The sequence below is a fragment of the Anabrus simplex genome, chromosome 5, assembly GCF_040414725.1.
Source record: "Anabrus simplex isolate iqAnaSimp1 chromosome 5, ASM4041472v1, whole genome shotgun sequence".
NCBI classification, from domain to species: Eukaryota; Metazoa; Arthropoda; class Insecta; order Orthoptera; family Tettigoniidae; genus Anabrus; species Anabrus simplex.
The window spans coordinates 435,579,755-435,600,809 of NC_090269.1; the positions used below are offsets into that span (position 1 = coordinate 435,579,755).

The 21,055-nt window shown below is 40.6% G+C and overlaps 1 protein-coding gene across 3 annotated transcripts in view; it reads right to left on the minus strand.

Annotated features, from left to right (window-relative positions):
- Nucleotides 1-279: 279 nt before the first annotated feature.
- Nucleotides 280-21,055, minus strand: part of LOC136874208 (zinc finger protein 569) — a 79,689-nt gene continuing 58,913 nt past the window's right edge. For all 3 annotated transcript variants that reach the window (XM_067147844.2, XM_067147842.2, XM_067147843.2), the window contains one exon: nt 280-1,853. In XM_067147844.2, coding sequence (XP_067003945.2) covers nt 794-1,853 — 1,060 coding nt within the window. In that variant the 3' untranslated portion in view covers nt 280-793. The remainder of the gene's footprint in view (nt 1,854-21,055) is intronic.

Consider the following 21,055-nt stretch of genomic DNA (forward strand, 5'->3'; position numbering starts at 1 on the left):
ACAACCGGATTTGCTCTCCTACTGTTAACTTCCTTAACATAAACAAGAGAGCGAATTCCGCAGGGTTAAATTGGGGTCAAAGATAAAATTTCACCCCATAGCAAGTTGACTCTCTGATGTCCATACTGTGGCATAATATTTCAAGCGAAGGATTATACACAGTACTTCATATATGTTATTGCTATTACGTGAATTGGAATGGGCTGCTACTTATATTCACCTAAAACAATTTTAAATGGTAAATGGTCACATATTTTAAAATACAATATATTTGTTTGGTACAATTTTGATACAAGCCACTTAAAGCACACAGAAAGCGCCTTCTTGAGCTCGTAGAGAAGGAACATTATCAAAGTCACATCTATGAAAACGTTCTTGAGGCTTCACTGGAATGATGGCTATTTCGATGTATCTTATTATCTATCTTACTGTGTACGTGTGTAAAGCATTCATCAAGAAGGTAGGTTGGATATTTAAGTTTATTATTATTATTTGGGAATTATTCAAATGTTTGAGTCCTAGGAACTTCCACAGTTGTTTATTTCATCAGTTACGCGACCAGACGTATGGCTAGATTATTATTAATGACAGTACAGTGCTGCGTTAGCATGATTTGCCACAAAACATACGGCAGTGAGGCCTCTCGCCTGTTTGAATCAACATGGGCACTTTTAACCACCACTTCTGGATATCTTATAGCATTACTCACAGCTCGTTTGCCTTCCACCCCGTAAATGTCCGAATATGTTTCAAAGGCGTGCGCTTCTGGATCGACATGCCTCGAGTATGGCTTCTACGCTGCATGTAACTGGAAATGTTTGGTTAAATATTTTTTGCGCTTGAAGGCCTTGCCACAGAAATTGCAGTTGAACGGCTTCTCGCCTGTATGCTTCCGCATATGTTGGGTTAGATCGCTTTTACTGTCAACGGCGAAGCCACAAATACTGCAGGAGTAGGCCTTTTCTCCTGTATGCGTCCGTGAGTGTTTGCCTAAATAATATTTACGGCTAAAAGCCCTGCCGCAGATAGTGCAACAATACGGCCTATCATCTGAGTGTGTGCTCTTGTGTTTGTTGAGGTCGCCTTTCCGGCCAAACGCCCTGCCACACACATTGCAGGAGTATGGCTTTTTACCAGTATGTGTGAAAATGTGTCTCTTTAGGCCGCTGATGTCACTAAAGGCCTTTTCACACATATTGCAAGAGAACGGCTTTGTACCTGTGTGAGTGCTAATATGTCTGGTTAGGTCGTCCTTCTCACTAAAGGCCTTGCCACAGAGTGTGCAGCAGCACGGTGTGTGTGTCCGCAGATGTTTTGTGAGATATTCATTAATGCTACACGCTTTAGAGCAGATACCGCACCAATATAGGACATCGCCTGGATGCACCTTCACATGTCTTGTTAGATTTTCTTTCGTTTTATAAGATTTGCCACAGATATAGCATTTGAATGGCTTAACGCCTGTATGCGCATGCAGGTGTGTCTTTAGATTGCCCTTTTGGCTAAAGGACTTTCTGCAGATATTGCACGAATATTGCTTCTCACCCGTATGTGACCGCGTGTGAATTGTAAAATCAAAACGAGTTCTGAACATTTTCTGGCAAATTGAGCACTTGAAACCTGTATGCAACCGCATGTGCCATCTCAGGGCGCTCTTCCTTACAAAGCATTTCTGGCAAATTTCGCACGCGTGTAGTGCCTGGGCCATGTGGATCTTGACGTGCTCAGACAGGCTTCTACCGCTACTGAACAGCTTTCCGCAGTGATCGCATGCGAAGGGACGATCCTCGTTGTGTCTCATGAGATGTCTGCCATACGGAGGTGGATGATCGTAGCTCACCTCTGGGCTCGATCTACATTGACAAATAGAAACTAAGTGAGCAACAGTTCAACAAGTCTCACACAGAGCAGCTCCCACTGAACTGATATCACTGATATGCCATGCAGAGAGCTCGTTACTCATGACCGTCACAGTCCTCAGGGTGAACATCATCTCAAGTCAAATTCAGAGTTTAGTCGTGAATATCAAAAGCTCTTGCTTGTTACGGGGAAGTGTTGTGTCTTTTCTCTCGAATGTGTAACGTAACAATATAATGCACAATAATCTTCAGACAAATTAGTAATGTACGAGCTCATGGACTACGTCAGTTAAAGAATGACCTAGAAGTCGTCCAACCGAAAGGAGAAGTACAAGATATTATCACCAGCAAAATTTTTCTATTGAAACCCATAAGAAACGACTACTCTCCTACATAGGGGACGGAATATGTTCCAGAATTTTGATCTTGTTCAACCACACTGTAGTTTTTGGCATGTGTGTAATTAATTTTTGTAAAAGCCCTTGTTGTAGTTTGAGAGACCCTCTGAGTTGTAGGTACTAATAAAGTTGAGAACATCTTTCCCCGACTGTCAGCCATAGCAAATAGTTTATAAATATCATTTAGTGTGACGCAAACGTACTATACTATTACGAGTCTCAGGTGGACCGGGAGACAAGTGACAAACCCTACGCAAAAAAGGTACGAAGAATCAAAATGTGCGGCGGAAGTGAGAATAATAATTTTTCCTTTGTCTTGAACCTAACTCTGTATGCCAGGGCAAGTAAATTTATGTACATGTGAATGAACGAATATTTGGGAACTGTTCTACGTTATTTTGATTAAAATTGTAAGTATTAGCATGCATATGTGTGTGTGTAGTTTTCTCTACGTCGCACCAACACACACATGTCTTACGGCGAAAATGCGAGAGGAAAGGCCTAGGCGTGCGATGGAATCAGCCGTGACCTTAAATAATGCACAGCCCTAGCATTAGCCTCGGTGTGAAAATGCGAAAACAAGTAAAACATCTTCAGGGCTGCCGCCAGTGGGGCTCGAACCCACTAATTACCGAATGCAAGCTCACAGACACGCGCCCCGTAATCGCACGGCCAACTCGCCCGGTGTACAGTTTTTTGGTAAGTTGTAATGAGATTTTCTGTAAAAGACATTCCTACGGAAAGGTAAATGACGTACGTTACCGGTAGCCGGTATCTAATAACTGACGTCAGAGGTTAGGTAGTCTTTGGACGATTCGTGACTGTTAAAGATGGTACGATATAAGTAAGAAAATACAAGGAATGGTGGCTTTGATGAAAGTGAGTTTGAACGATTTAAAAGTTACCGATCTGAAGTTCGAGCTGGGAGAACGTGATGAGGATATTTCCGGAACCAAGGTCGTGTTACCGTTAGAAGCAGAAGGTAATGATATAGATAGAGACATTTCCTAATTAGCGGGTGTTGCTAACATATTTGCGCAAAATTTGGAAGTTCGTAGAAAGTTCTAAAAAGACAAGCCAAAAATTTTAGTTTATTGGAGAAAATGCTAACGAAATATTCTCATAAACAAGTTCAAATTTATAGATTCGTAGAATCCAACATAACTGAAATTGATCAAGTACTAGAACAAATAGAAACTGATGTAGAGCGTACAACTGCTATTGAGGACCGATTTGCATTACTGAAAAACGAAGTTCATAGGAATGAACCGGCCTACCGCTGAATTCAGAACAAAATTCGAGAACGTTGCATGGACGGTGTGTGTGAAACCAGTACCTTACGTTTGCAATACTCCGTGGTCTACGTATCGAAGGCAATTTGAGGCCGCAGCTGCCGCCAATGGGTAGACTACAGAAGAAAAATGCACTGCATCGGTCATTCGGAGCGAGGTGATACGTTAAATATATTCCAAGCGATTGCAAACAGTGAGCAATTTAATTTTAATTCTCTGGTGGCCCAATTAGGGACGAGGTGTGATGATAAAGACCTTCAACAAATTTACCATAGTCAACTTCGTAGCAGGCACCAAAAACGTGGCGAGACACTACCAGGATTTGAGGCAGACATCGCGCGTCTTGCTTGCATGGCTTATCCTTCAGCAACAAACGATTACATAGAACAGCTATATGTAAGGTCCCTCGTGATGGTCATATCTGACCCAGAATTCCAACCAACCCTTTGTCTGACGGAACCATATAGGTTAAGTGATGCGCTGGCTCGTGTATTTTAATTCGAGTCTGGTATACAGGCGTCGAATCTACAGGCGCGGCTTCGACAGCTGGATGAAAAGGAGACTCTAGACGGAAGGGTAAAAGGTATAGATTTAATAAGCCAGTCCAATGAGTGGTGACAAACTCGAAGACGGGAGAATCGCTGTTGGGCTTGTGGTGAGCCTGGACAGGTCAGTAACCGCTGCAATAAAGACTCAACGTTTCAGTAAAACTAAGAAGGGCCGGTGCTAATGGGCGAGCATGGCGTGTCGGCCCTGCTGCTCCAAGAAATGTGGTACATGTCATTTCGCTCGTGCGTCAGTAAGACAGCATTTTTGTTGACGGATAAGTGAATGGTTTGGCTCGTACTTCGCTTCTGGACACCAGCACCAAACCAACGTGGTCAAGGACACCTGAAACATCCAACAAATTTACTGAAAACCGCAACCGAAGACCCAGTGGAAACGTACGGCGAGAAATAATTCAACATCGGCCTGAGGAGCAAGTTGACAGAACATCGAGCAGTAGTGGACGATATCAAAGAAAATGTTATTCTTGGGATGGATGTAATGACTAAATATGAGCTCACATTGGATTTGAAACCAGGACGCTTGAAACTCGCAAACAAAGAAGTCATTCATCACGGATGAAGCAGTTCAAATATTCAAATTATTTTTAAGTACAGACGAGGTACTTCATCCCAGAAGCGATAATGTGATCGTGGTTCAAATGGATAACATAGACCGATAAGTGCTGGGAATTGTCGAGCCCGTTAGGTAGTCTGCCCAGGAGTATTGGAGGGAAGAGGTTTTGTAAATGTTAAGGGGCCTACTTCAATCAGAATGTTGAACTTAAATGATTTTCCAGTATCACTGTAATCCGGTATAATCCCAGAGGGGTCTCTTCCCGCTTCGCGCTCACTTGTTTCTCTCCCTGTCCGCCTTCTGCGTGACGTCATGTGATATGAGACAGCGGTCGCCCGTCTTGCTGACACGTATTACCACTACAGTCTAAAATGGTCATAACTTCTGAACCATTCATGCAAATAATGTCCTGACAAGGTTATTGTAATCCTTATAAAATACTGGAGGAGGTCAAACAATTTATTTTGATGAGGAACTCGAGGATAATATCGAAATATTTATTTAATTTTAAGGAGTTATATTTTTTACCGTGGACTTTAGCATAAAATGGCTTCTAGAGGGCAGTCGGTTGGAAATAGGTATGTGCCATCCCGGACTTTTTTGTAGAGGATTCTATGCTCTACATTTCGTACGCTTACACTTGGGGTCTATCGTTGATGGTTCATGCAGCGTAAGCCAAGAAAGCAAGTCACCGACCGACCGACCGACATTTTTGTCTCCTTCTACGTATTTACTGTATATCGGATCACGGATACATAATAATTTTATAGTGGTTCACTATGTGAGCAGTGTTTGTGTTGTCAGTATCTGAAAAGTAGAACCACTGTACTGATTAAAATGCAGTCAACATATTATGGAAACGTGTGTGGTGCTATAAATTGTCGGCACGTAAAAGAACTCCCGTGGGACAAAATTACAGCACCTCGAGTCTCAGAAAACTGTAAATGTTGTTAGTGAGACGTAACACAAATAACATTATTATCATTTCGCTTATTATAAAGACAATAACAACCACCATCATAGCCAGTTAGTTTGCTACTGTGATAGCATAACAATACTTCCTCGTCAGCAATGCTTGGTTATTGAAACACTTTGTAATAAACTCTTTAATATCTCCATTATTACAGCTCGTACGGTAAAAAGGTGTCAGATATAAATGACTGAATGAAAATCATATTTTCTATAATTATTGTTATGTGCTAATAGCCGGGCTGAGTAGCAACTCAAATGGTAGATCGCTGGCCTTCTTAGTCCAACTTGGCAGGTTCGATCCTGTCTCAGTCCGGTGGTGAAGGTGCTCAAAAGCATAGTTAGTGGGACGTAAAATCCAATAACATTAACATTATTATGTGCTAATAACTTATATTTCTGAATATATTTCGAAGCTCGTGAAATAATACAGTATCCGTGATCCGATATACAGTAAATACGAAGAAAGAGACAAAAATGTCGTGCGAGAAGAGACCTGTTACTGGATCTCGGTTATTTCAAAAGGGGGCCTCACAAATCCCAGTCATGAGTGGTTAAAAATATAGCCCAGTTCGAAATTTCATTTGGTGTGTTTCACGGTAAGACTGTATCCAGATGCAAAAACGTGAAAACTCTTATTTCTATTAATAAGTCAAAATTTCCAGTATTCCATGACAAAATAATTTGTCTCTACGTAAGGACCAGGACATTTATTAGGATATGGCATTTAATGCAAAGAGTAAGGAGCTAGCACTGGGAAAATATGCCAATAAGAAGGCTAAGCTTTGGGCTGGTTCATCACATAATTAAGTCTCTTGCCACGTACGTTTTAATAATTTAATATAATTCCATAAAGATGTCGATATGATGCATATTTTGCTATGCCATTTGATCTAAATATTTACTTCATCAGGAAATAAATTAATTATTTTGAGTTGCATGGCAATATTTTATTTCTTATCGTAATATATGTCATGTAGTTGATAGTTGATGTTCTACCTGCTCAGCATGTGACGAAATTTAACGCATTTTCACGTTTTTAAATCTATTGGAAATGCCGTTACTTATCGAATCGGACTAAACCAGACTATTATTTGATGAAAGATTCAGAAGATGTTTCACAGGCACGAGAACTCACAGACTTGCTGTACTGCGACTGTGTACCTTACTCGCTATCGTTCATACCGCGTGACGTCAGAGCGCTCCAGCCAATGGAAGCTTCAACCGCCGGAGTAGCCTACCTTATATTCTAGTTACCTTGGTATAATCCATTGTTCGCGGGGACAGCACGAAGGACACCCCGGATGTCCATCACCTTTCAAAATGAACTGACACCTCGGACATACTAAGCTGACGCAGGATCTTCTTTTGCTAGTTGCTTAACGTCGCACCGACACAGATATGTCTTATGGTGACGATGGGACAGGAAATGCCTAGGAATGGGAAGGAAGCGGCCATGGACTTGAGGTACAGCCCCAGCATTTGCCGGGTGTGAAAATGGGACACCACGGAAAATCATACTCAGGGCAGCCGACAGTGGGGTTCGAACCCACTATCTCCCGGATGCGAGTTCACAGCTGTCCGCTCCTAACCGCACGACCAACTCGCCCGGTGACGCAAGATCAAAAGGCCAATGTCGAAGAAATGTTCAAATATTAAGATGTAATCGCATCGAGAACTGTCCGTACAGAAGGATGACTGTCGTGAGATAAAAAATAAACACCACAAATATACAACCTAATAGACGCTCACCACTGTCAAGAACAGAGGAGGCTGAGAGAATTGTTTGTGACATATACAAGCAGGGTGTCACTGAACCGTCTAGTAGTCCCTGAACGTCACCGGTGGTTTTAGTGAAGAAAAAGGACGGGCCGACTAGATTTTTGTGCGGACTAGCAACAGCTGAACACGAAGACAGTGAAATATACCAATTATCCAGGAGAGACTAGTTTCTACACACATTTTATGATCTCAGGTGTTCTCTACTCTGGATTTGAAAAGTGGATATTGGCAAGTAGAAATGGAGGCCGAAAATAGACACAAGACAGCGTTCTCAATTTGTACGGGATTTTCGCACTTCACGATTATTAACTTTGGAGTGTACAAATCACCAGCTACGTTTGAAAGACTGATGGAAACAGTACTCCGAGGTCTGCCGTGGGAAACCTGCCGCATTAACTTTCATGACGTCCTAGTAATAGGTACGACTTTCGATGAAAACCTACCGAACCAGGAGGAAGTCCTTAAGCGACTGCAGGGAGACAGCCAGAAGCTGAATCCAAAGAAATGCCAGCTCTTTCGGAAAAAGGTCTATTATTTGGGATATGCAGTTTCCAAAGATGGTGTAGCCGTAGATCCAGAGAAGATACGTGCAGTAAAAGAATGGCCTGTCCGCAGATATGTACATGAAATCCGGAGTTACTCAGGACTATGCTCCTACTACCGATGTTGCGTGCCCGAACTTGCGAACAAAGCTAAACGTATGAACAGTACGATTGGAACACAACTTTCCAAAGTTGTAGCCGACAACCAACGTGACTGGGATGAACACTTGTCTTTATTTTTAATGGCATATCGGTCTTCTGTCCATGAAGCACCAGGACAGTCACCGGCGTGTTCTTTTCGGTGAGGAGCTGCGTTTCCCTGTGATCTGAAGTTCGGCAGTAGACCCGGCGAACACCACATGGCTCGGGATAACTACGTGAGGGGTTGGAATGAAAGAATGGGCGAGATTCACGCCCTCGATCGAAGAAACACAGCAGCTGCCAGTGGCCAAATGAAACACGCTTGCGACGCGCGGGCTGAAGAATGCTGATTCAAAGCCAAGGAGGTCTGCCACCTAAATTCCAGCGTTCATGGGATGGACCGTACGAGGTGTTAAAGGCTTATTATATCGTATTCTTAGACTACCCCCAGGAATGCTAAAGGTGGTGCATTTCAATCGGTGGAGCAAATTCCTTGACTATCGGGTAATCGAAGAATGGTTGCGAACTGATCAGGGACGGAACAGTCCTAAGCAGGGGACAGTATTACGCATCAAGGAGTACTAATAACACACTCAGCTTGACTAGGAGGCAAGTGACGAACGCTAAGCGAAAAAGCAAGAAGAGACAGAATGAGAAGCGGAAGTGAGAATTATCTTTTGTCTGTTCTTGTTGAATGCCATGCTATATGCCAGGGCAAGGAAATGCATGTACTCGTAAATGAAAGTAGATTTGGAAAGTGTTCTATGTTATTTTGATTCAAATTATTAGGATTGGCGTGAATGTGTGTGTACAGTTCATTTTGTAAACTGGTAATGAGATTTACAATATATCGTGCTATAGATATTCCTTCAGAAAGGAAATTGACGTACGTTACCGGTTTCCATGAATGTAACAAACGTACTGTACTTGTACATTGTTACCATACCAGTGTAGCATTCTATTATGTCAAAATCTGGTCATATCTAATTACATAGCTTACATATGCAATAAAAGAAATGCCACCCTAAATATAGGACATTAGGATTATAAATAGAAGTTCATACTCACTACCATGTATTACATCACTCTATGTCTAACTGCTTTCTTTAACAGAGGCCGTATGCAACATGGAAACCACGCATCATCATCAATGTACTGCCATAAGGCAGGTCTTCACATGGCAGCTCTCCATGCGATCCTGTCCCGTGCCACCCTCTTTGTTTCCTCATATTTGTTTTCTATCCTGATACTGTTCAGCATCTGATATCTTCTCCGTCTTCTTTGTCTTTTACCAATTACTCTTCCTTCTATAGCATTTAGTAGCAAGCAACTCTACTCATCCAATGGCCAATTCAACTATGCTTTCTCTTCTTGATTACTTTTAACATATTTCTCTTCCCCAACTCTTCTCAAGACTTCTTTATTCCATACGTTTTCTATCCATTGTATACTTTCTATTCTCCTCCAAATCCACATCTCAAATGCTTCCAGTCTTCCTTCGTCCTTTTTTCTCAATGACCACATCTCGGCTCCATATAGTGCCAAGCTTCCTCAAGTCTCTATCCATGCTGCCACAAAAAATCTACTCTTCTTATTAAATGCTTCCTTTGCAATCGCAATACGAGTTTTCACCTCTCGACTGCACCTCATGTCCTCTGTTATTACACTTCCCAAGTATTTGAAAGCATCCATATGGTCTATTATTTCCTGCCTAACTTAAAGATTGTCTTCACTTTTCTTTGCTTATCATACATTTTGCCATTTTCTTCTTAATTCTCATTCCAAATTCTTCACAGACAGCATTTAGATCTGTTAGGACCTCCAACATACAGTATCTTGTTCACTCTCTGCCAGTTGGACCATGTCATCAGCAATTTGAATACATTCCATTCTCCTACAACCAACGTTCACTCCTCTTTCTCCATTCATGAATTTCAAGATAATATCTACCAAATATATGTTAAAAAGTAGGGGGCGGGGGGGAGGAGACAGCAGCCTTGTCTTACTCCTCTTCCAACTATGGATTCCTCTGTCATCGCATTCTCTATCTGCACTCTTATCTTCTGCTGTAGATACAGATTCTTAATCAGCCTTCTCTCCTTCCAGTCGAACTCAGTTCCTGCTTAGAATGTCCATAAAAATTTTCCACTGTACTCTATTAAAAGCTTTTCCTGGGTCAATGAACACAGCATATATTTCCCTTCCTCTTTCAATGTATCTCTCACCTAATGTTCTTAATAGTCCAATTGCAACTATTGTTCCCTTACCTCCCATGAAGCCATACTGTTCCTCAGAGATACAGTTGTCTAGCCTTCCATGAACTCTTCCGTTCAGTACTCTCAGTAATACTTTGGCTGCATGTGTGATCAGACTGATGGTTCTAAAATTTTCAAATTATTTTGAGCTCTTTTTCTTTTCAATCAGTACCATTACTACGGAAAGAAAATCATCTGGCCATTCGCCGCTTTGATATATCTTATTACAGAGATATGTTAGCTCTTTCACTCCTTTATTTCCAAGACTCTATAAAAGCTCTACCGGTAATCCATCAATCGCTCTTGCTTTGCGATTCTTCATTTCTCTCAGAGCTATTTCCACCTCCCCTTCCAAAATGCTGAATCGTTTTTCATCTTCTATTACTCTTGTCTCAACTTCTACTTCTATATCTTTTTTTTATCATACTCATATACGCACTCTACATACTCTTTCCACCTTTCCCTTACTTCTTCAGGTTTATACACCAATGTGACATCTTTTCTTTCTATTTCCATACAGGTCCAGCTTTCCCTCCCTGATGAAATCTTGGATAAGATGTAAGATAACAAGCAGATGCCAGCTTTCCCTAATCATGACGCTTTCAATTCACCTCCAGATAATGCTGCCCAAAACGTTATGATGGCGACAAAGAAAATGGCTCAGGTTGTAGTGATTTATTAATATGTTCTGATATCCTGAAATATTTAAACCCAAATGCAAGATATCCTTTCCTTGAATATTCTTACAAGTGTCCCTTTGACACTAGAGCTAAAAGGGGCATGAAAATGAAAGCTTAAACCACAATTCGAGACAACAGGACGTTGAAATGTACCGTAGTGGATACTCCTGCAATGTAAAGAAAGGAAAGAAGTTCTTTTATTTCATGAACTCCATGACCAAGTGATTACGTTTTAGTGCATATCTTCCAGCTTTCAAAAAGAGAAATCGGGAATATCCTAAAGTGGAAAATGTTTAACAACACGCGCAAGCCTCGCAAAGTAGTGAGACATAGTGAAAAAGGACGGCAAGGGGGAGATCACAAATAATACTAATACAATTCAAATACAAGTTATGATCAACCCTGAAATTAAACACTTGCACAAAGTTACATCTTGCTGTTTGCTTATCTGCTTTCACTTAACACTAGGAACAGAACCCAGTACACAAGCAGTGTTTTCTGCACTTTAAACTTGCGGGTCACAATACGAATATAACCGTCAAAATTAAATTAAACATGTACTTATATGGTTCGTGGTGTGGGTTACTGTAGTCACGTCCTAGTTCGTGAACCATGGGCAACGGCTCAGTGGCCTAGTAAGTGATCCTGAGAGTCGGGATACCAGTTGCTACGGAATGGGAATGGGATTCTCGGACATTTTCTGAGCCATGGCCTTCCTTGTGCCCAGCCCGCTAGGCCTAGACAATCACCGGTTGTACCTAACGCATTAGAGGATAGATCCTCACTTAGACTATGTGTAAGTAGGGTAGCATTCTTCTTAATTAATTTACCGAGCTCAGGACATTTTAAGCAAGCCTCGGACCTATGGGAGTAACGAAATCACACTCCCATTTCACAGGCGGGGGCCTCCTTTGAAACAACTTGGCGAAAGAAATGGAATTCGATGGGAGCTATCGATATTAATGGGGTTTATGGAAGAAAGAAAGTAGAACTGGCTGAGTCAGCAAAGAGGATGCATCTGGATGTGCTAGGAGTAAGTAATATTCGGGTAAAGGGAGTTAACGAGGAAGAGATAAGAGATTATAAAGAGTACATGACGGGTGTTAAAGAGGGAAGGGCAGAGTATGGGATACGACTGTTTATCAGGAATACTATTTCACACAACATAGTTTCTGTTAGGAACGTAAACGAGCGAGTGATGTGGGTAGATTTGGCAGATGGGGGAATTAGGACGAGAATTGTCTCAGTGTACTCACCAAGTGAGGGTGTAGTTGAAGATGAATTTGACAAGTTTTATGAAGCATTGAGTGACATCGTAGTCAGGGTCAACAGCAAGGACAGGATAGTGCTAATGGGCGATTTCAATTGGAAATAGAACTGAAGGATACGAAGGGGTAATTGCTAAATATGGAAGCTAATAGGAATGGAAAGCGTTTGCTGGACTTGTGTGCTAGTATGGGTTTAGAAGTTACGAATACGTTCTTCAAGCATGAGGCTATTCACCGTTACACATGGGAAGCTACGTGTACCATGTCCATAATAGACCATATCTCAACTGATTTCGAATTGAGGAAGCCTGATAGGAATATATGGGTTTTTCGGTGATTTTTCGATGAAACAGACCAATATCTGAATTGTGGGGAATTACTGCAAGTATCTCCTGGCCTAGAATATAGAAAGGGAAACTTGTCTGCAAACAAATAAGGGTAGAAAATCTCCAGGACGAGGAAATTATACAGAAGTACATGGATATAATTAGTAGCAAGTTTCGAACAGTGGACGGTAAGCAGGTTCAGGATATGGAAAGAGAATGAGTGGCATACGGGGATGCTGTAGTAGCAACAGCATGGGAATGCCTAGGAAAAACTTTGTGTAAAGATGGGGAAAAGCTAACATCTTGCTGGAATGATGAAGTGAGAATAGCTTTTAAACGTAAAAAGAAGACTTATCAGAAATGGCTCCAAACAAGTGCCGATGCAGACAGGGATTTGTACATAGATGATGGAAACAGAGCGAAAGAAATAATTGCTGAATCTAAAAAGAATCTGTGGGAGGATTTTGGTAATAAACCTGAAAAGGCTAGGTCAAGCAGCAGAGAAACCCATTTAGGACAGTAATAAAGAATCTTAGGAAGGGAGGGAAAAAGGAAATAAACTGTTTTGGATAATTCAGGTGAACTGAAAATAGATCCGAGGAAATCACGGGACAGGTGGATGGAATATTTTGAAAATCTTCTCAACATAATAGGAAATCTTCATGGTGGTGTCGGGAACTATGGAGCTCATGGGGAGGAGGCAAATGATGCCGGTAGAACTACGCTTGAGGAAGTGGAGACGATGGTAAATCGTGTCATAAAGTAGCAGGAATAGATTAAATAAGACCTGAATTGGCGATGAATTAGTGGCAAGGAATTGACGAAATGGCTTCACAAAATAGTAAGATAACCACGGAGTGTTATTAAAGTATCTTCAGATTGGATAAAAGCAGATTCAGGGAGCAGGAAGGACTGTAACAACTATCGAGGTATTCTACTTGATTGAAATTTCAACTACAAGATGAAGTGCATAAATACTTTTATTGCAAGGTCATCTTCCGTTCTGTGTCGTGAAAACCTACAGCAGTTAGCGGCCTACCAAATATCGAACGAGGTCGGTACATTTAGGAAGACCTCGGATAATTAATAATGAAATTCTGGACTTCAGCATTGTCAATAACAAAGAAATAAGTAATTAAGAATTTTGGGAAATATCTCATGAAGCTAAAGTCCACAGGGTGGAAATGTACAGTATTTAATATTAGGCCTGAAGAGAAGTTGGCATCTATACTGGCAGAGTAGTGTACACGTCTCAAGGACACGCCGTCAAAATGCGCGGGAATTTTCGTGCATGGAATTTATGAATTGCAGCCATTAAAGAAACTGGAAAAGATTAGTAAACAACACCATCATTACTAGAAGAATAGATGGAATCTCGGGGGTGAGATTCGAAGAAATCGGCTCAGTGCTCATCAAATGGAATGATTGCACAACAGTAGATAACGCCAAGCAGAGCATCCCTTCTACATGCATAAATACTCCCTCCTCAACCAAGAGCATCAGTCATCATTGGTTTCAAGTAGGCGAAATAGACTTGCAGAGTTTCTAAAGCCAGTTAGCTTGAGGGAGGAATATACTACTAAGTGGTAAATGATGAACAGAGACTAATTAGATATTGATAACATAGCATCCACGATATCCATCTCGGTCGGGGAAGAAAATCATAAGTTAAATAATTGTAGGATTCCTGAACTTCTCATAGGGAGACAGCAGATTCATAGATAGCTCTTGTGAATTACTATGCACGATGTTATTTTTGGTATTCGGTAAGGGAGGACTGTAGTCTGACGGAGATAAGCTTGTGTCTCACGGTCAGTCACACCTGTGAAACATCTGGATAGGAATCAGTTGGGAGGTCTCCGCAAGCTGTATTACTTGATTTCTCGACACGAAGCGGGGCGGTTTAATTGTATAAGTGTACATAATCAAGCTTACTATCAAGTGTTAGACATAAACTAAATTTAATGTGTCTTGCATCAAGCCAAGTGCAGAATCTGCGTATTTATAAGGTAAAGTCTAAGCGAAGAATGTGTCCTGCAATTATGAGAGGCTAAGTCCGAGGTAGCTGGCATAAAATTAAGCCAACACAACGCCATGCCAACGACGAAATTAGAGGTCTGTCTAATTTAAGTACCCTGTTTTGTAGTTAGAAATGCAAATGCTTGTCCCTTTAATGTTATTAAATAAACCATAACATCGCGTTGCATATGTGACGTGTGTAAATTTAAGTGTTGCGACGACGATAAGAAATGAAATGGCGTATGGCTTTTAGTTCCGGGAGTGTCCAAGGACAAGATCGGCTTGCCAGATGCAGGTCTTTTGATTTGACTCCCGTAGGCGACCTGCATGTCGTGATGAGGATGAAATGATGATGAAGTCGACACATACACCCAGTCCCCGTGCAAGCGAAATTAACCAATTATGATTACAATTCCCGACCCTGCCGGGAATCGAATCCGGGACCCCTGTGACCAAACTCCAGCACGCTAACCATTTAGCCATGGAGCCGGACCCGACGACGATGATGTGTCTCTTCATTTTTCTAGTGAGGAGGCCAATAGTCTATTAGTAATGTCAGCGCGCGAGCCTTTGAAATGTGTCCAAATTTCTTTAAAACGTGTAAAAGTGAAGTTAAATATTCCAATGAAAATTAATGAAATTAATGAAATAATGTTCGAGGCGGTAAAAGTTACAATAATGATAACGACAAAATAACCGTTTGAGTGTGAAAAATTCAAATATCAAATTGTGCAATAATAATATTCACGACAGGATAAATTTTTGTGTTCAACAGAAATGTCAAGCGATATTTGCGGTTTTTATCGAAATTTAGTGAAGAAAATCATAAGTCGGCACTTTTGGGAACTTAAATTTTGTGACACCGTGTATTTGTGATACAGAACATCACGGTATGCTCTTTTCCTCGCGAGGTCAGGGAAAATTTCCAGAAGTTAATTGTGAGATCAATATAAAGTTGTCTGATCATGGGATCGCTTGTATCTAAAAAGTTTCAAGCAAGAAGGAAATGGATTGTAATGGAAATGAAATATTATGGGGTTAGTTAGGAAGATGTTAAAGGCAGAGTAAGCCTGTATTTTATGAGTGATTCACAATAAGCAGGATGCCGAGGATAAGAGGCAGTGTATTTCGACGGAGAGAAATTTTTGTGGCATGGTTTATAGGTAGAGATGTAATATTTCTGAGACAAGCTGTAAAAGAGGAACGATGTCCTGTAGCAATCCAGAACGATTGATGAATATAAAGGTTGTCAAATCCAAGTGAGCACGTTGTAACGCCTATTTTAAGTAGAAGTTTATGTTCTCCCATGATTACTATTTGATATAAGACAGTACGTAACGACAATTAAGTCTAAGTGACGGTTCCATTTTATACCAAAGAAGTAAATTTTGTGATATCCGACCTCACGAACAAAATACATTCTGGCACACGGTCAAGATAATACTCGATTACTGTAAATTGAATTCTATTCTGTATCTTTACAAGACGAAAATATCGCTGACTGGAAACAATGCGGGTGTGAAAAATAAATTTTATTAGATTGAGAGTTTAGCTTGCGTATATCGATTGGATGCCTCTGTAACTTAAGGGTGTCACAAGATGACAATACATGGTGGAGTTTTATTTTTGATTGTGACAATTGCTGTCAACTTGTAATGAACAACATGTTTTCAAGTAGTATTTCGCAACCTATCCAAAGCAATTAATAGTCGATTTGGATCGATTAAGGATCCATTTCGGGGGTGTTCCAATATCCAATATCCGACCAGTGGATATCCTTAATTAAATGTAAATGTGGAATTCTACGTGTTGAAGCTCAGATTTTCCACGGATCGCTTGGATTAACTCTCAGTTATCGTTTGGATCAATGGTGCCCGACTTTCAGGTTTTATTCTCGTTTTCTGGTTTTTGCTGTCCACGAATTTTAAACTACGTTTTCATTCTTTCAAAGACAATCATAAACAATTTCAAAAAACTTTACCACTCACGTTATGCATTGTGACTGCGTTAAAATATGTTGTGAAAATTTAAGTGACTTTTTTTTGCCTTTTCAATAAATAAATTACCGTGATTTACAGTAAATAAATATTTTAGTAAGCATATTTTGCTCCTCATATGAAGTAGTTATGCTCTCCTCTGAGCACTATCGTTTGGTCAATGAAGTGATGGAAAAAACTCGCTATGACCCCAAGATCTAAGAGTACGATATTGCTCCACTGAAGCAGCCGAGGCTAACGACCAACGATGGAACGGTAAGTTCAGTAAGTTCAGTAAAATGCCACATAAACGAGGGGCTTAAGTCACTCGACGAAGAGATTTTGACTAGTTGTTCGCCAGTAAAATGGCGCGCTAACTTTGAGGCCTACGCCACGATATCGATGAGGGAACCTATGTCACGATAACGATGAGGAAGTGTATGTCACGAAAAAAATAACGATAGTAAAAACAATGTAGAGGCCTAAGGCTCATTTAAATAATACAAGCCAGATGAACACCAGCGCTGAGCCACAGTTAAACAAAATATGCCCAATGAGAGTGCTAAAATGTATTACGTTTAATGAAGAGCATAACTACAAAATTAATAACAGTCACAGTGCATTTAAGGAAGCCGATACTTAAGGCTTTACAAATTTTCAACCATGTCACAGGTATACATTTTGGAAGTGATACTGTTGAATTACATTCAGGATTTATGCTTTAGCATGTTGCATAATTAATTAATTACATGGATGGAAGGACAATTTTTGGATATTTATCCATATTACCTTACTATAACGTCAGAATTTTTTCTATTAAATACTCTGTGATATGCGCCACAGTCATTAAATTAAGTAAGGCAACTGTTTCAAAGTTTCGAGTTCATTTTATTAAAACATAATAGCGTTTGTACGTAAAACCGCAGTAGTCAATTATTTCCATAGTGGTGTGGGTTATCTTGGCTACAATGAACAGCCAGTATACTCATTTCTGTATTTGTTGTTGTTGTTGTTGTTGTGATGGAAGATCAGGTGGCGATGGATCTGCTGAAGCAGTTGGCAGAAATGAAAGTTCAGAAGATAAAGAGTGTGAGGAAGGACATGAAAATTCAGATGGAGGATATGAAAGTTCACAGTGATGATCTAAGAGTAGGATTATTGATACAAAAACTAGTTGTAAAGAGTCCAGGGATGATTTAAAGTCTAGGATTCAAGATACAGTGATCATTTAAAGGTTGGATTAAAGGACAGGATAAATCAAATAGTGAAGGTTGAGATTAAGATTCAAGAAACACAGGCTAGTTGCCTAGAACTCAGAGGAAGATTAAGGTGAGGTAGGAAAACTAGATAAGCGTTTCGATGATAGCCAGGCTGAAATTAAGAAAGAAATGTACAAAAAGTTTGCGTAAGTTCAGGTCAATCCCAAACTGTTTGCCAAAAATTCATGATAGTTTAAAAACAGACATTGATACAGTTTTGATGAAAACTACACATGTATGGTATTTTACGTGATAGCCAGGACGAGATAAAGAAGAAAATTGACAGACATTTACTTGATAGCAAAGTAGCACATAAGCAGCCGACCGATACCCACGTGGAACTTAAAGCCGACATTAATCAACAGATTATAGAGATGCGGAAGTCCATAGATCATGAGAAGGAGAAAACTTTAACGATCGTGGAGAAGGGTGAAGTTTTATCAGCTGATATTAAGTTATTAGATTGTAAGATAGAGCGAATTACTGGAGAATTGGACAGTACGTTAACGCTGAAAACCGAAACAGGGGAGAAAAGAGTAATGTAACTTCATGAGGAAGCAACTGGTAAGCTCCAAGTGTCTAGTGGGGATTCCGAAACCACGATTAAAGAAATTCAGGAGAAAATAGTGGAAATGAGAAATGATTTGCGTGACACTATGCAGAACATGACCGTGCCCACCAGTGTGTCCGATGATAGGAACAGTAGTATTGAAAGGGATTTTAGGGAAATGGATAAGAAGGTCGGATTCATTAAGAATGAAGTCAATAGTTGGATCAGTAGTGTGGTTCGCTTGCAATACAAGGGAGATAAAGTTTTAAATCAGCCCACGGCAAGTCCTAATCCAGATTTTGGTTCTCAATTGCCAAATGGTAGTCATGCCAACGGTATTGGTCAGAGTCAAAATGTTCAGACCAGTCGATCTCAAGGCTCAGAGATCACGAATGTCATAAACATGATGAGGCAACACGAGGATCAGGCTAAGACGTTTAATGGAGGCCCACTTCTAACTCCGAAAGGATTCCGTAAGGATCTTAAGGAATATATACGTGATGCTAAGATTCCTGACTCTGGTAGTTAAGGGTGGCGAAAAGATGCATAGAAAGAGCGCCGTTATTATGGTTCAAAGAATTTCATTAACATTTCGACCATTTTGATGGGTCCCAACGGGCATTCTTAAGCAAGTTTTGGAGCACAGAGGTCCAGCAGAGCCTGAGACTTTAACTGTACTCACGTAGGTACGAAGCTATACGCCCTACCAAGTACTCCAAACATTTTAGAGCTCAGCTTGCTAAATTTTACGAACTTGAAGAACCACCGTCGGAGCCAGACTTAGTTCAAGTTAACCAAAAGCAGTTGCCTCCGAAGGTTCAAAGGATGCTCGATGCACCAAAGGTAGAGTCGCCCATACAAGCGGAGAAAATCCTCCGGCATTTAGACCACACGCATAACCAAACGCCGCCAAGAGGAGGACGTTCCCAAACATACCACGTGAATACTATCAACCAGGTTCCCGAAGGAGGTCAGGAAATATCAGACCAGGAAATGCACAATCGACCAAATAAGAGGAGAGTTTGGAAACAACAGGAAAAACTCACATCCTAGAAATCAGAACTGGAATAGGTGCAGGGAGAACTGGAATTATCACCAGATGAGGAACCCTAACTGGAGACGGTATTGTGGAAACAGAGATAACCGCAGACATTTTAGGAATGACTAAAATAACCGAAGGGACTGGGAAATAACAGAGGCCAGAATTCTCGACATAACGACGATGAGAGGTATCGAGAGCGGGTTCTATATACTGATGGGTTGAGAAGAGCTCAGGAGAAAGAAAGTGGAAGCGTTCCATTCAACACCAAGAAGTAAACACGGACTGTTTTGGGGCTGAAGTGTTAGAGTACCAAGGAGGCAATCACCAGGATTCCAACTTAAGTCCTTTTGCGCCGAGTATCTAACCTGATTCACAATCGTCACCTGATAGAAAAACTTTAAAATCCCACTACATCACATTTTAGTCATCAACCCCAGTTTTAAATGCGAAGCAACAGATGACTGGGTGGTTGAGCTAATTGACACTTGAACCATTACATCACATGACCTAGTTGAAGACCTCTTCCAACAGCAAATTACCAAAGTAAGGAAAGTACCCCCAATCAATGTGCGCATTTGTAACTTTCAGGTCAAATCTTTCGTGGATACTGGTGCCAGCATCAGAATCATCTCTCAAGCTAGTTTTGACGAGTTCAGACATCAAAATAAGTTGCCAATAATTCCAGTGTCAATGCAAAAATACGACGGGTCATGCATCAAAAAATTCTGCTTGTAAGGTACAAACGGTTTTAGAATTCCAGATTGGGAATTTCACGTTTGATCATTTATTTGTGATCATGTCCAAGATGCACTACAATGTGATTTTAGGAGCCGATTTCATTCGAGAAACTAATGCTATGATGGACATAAGCACCAATCATATTAGATTTAGGAAAGATGAGGGATATGAATTTGTTCAAATAAATGAAGAATCGTTAGAAGAGACAGAACGTTTGAATATGGTGAAAAGGATGTCTAAGGTTCAAATTCTCTAAATTCAGTAGAGGAAAATTCTAGTGAAAGTGAGGTTATAGAGGATGAAGGAATTCATCGTGAGGAGCTACATGACGTTTTGGAAGTTGATGTTTACACTGATTATGAAGCCGTGATAAGATTAAAGGTAGCTGAATGTCTAGGGACCGTGGTGGAAAAGGAGCAACATAGAAAAACTTCTGATGGAGTACATATATTAGTTTTCGATTGCACACCAGGTCTAAACCCTAACTTCACTTATGCTTTAGCTGTCACAGATAGGACGCCTTTCAAGGGGAAACTGTATCCTATTCCAGATAAATACTACACACAAGCTACAAAAATTATAAAGGAAATGGAGGAGAATGGGTTAATATCCAAGCACCACAGACCATATTTAAATCCGTTAGTGAGAGTTCAGAAACCTTATGGATCACTGCGAGTGTGACTGGACGTTCGTGCCCTCAATGAAAGGTTGATCCCGAGCACGATCAAGCTCCGCCCATTATAGATGTTATTAGACATTTCAGAGGAAAATCACGTTTCATTAGCGTAGATCTCACATCCTCATACCACCACATCGGGTTGGACCATAAGTAAAAAC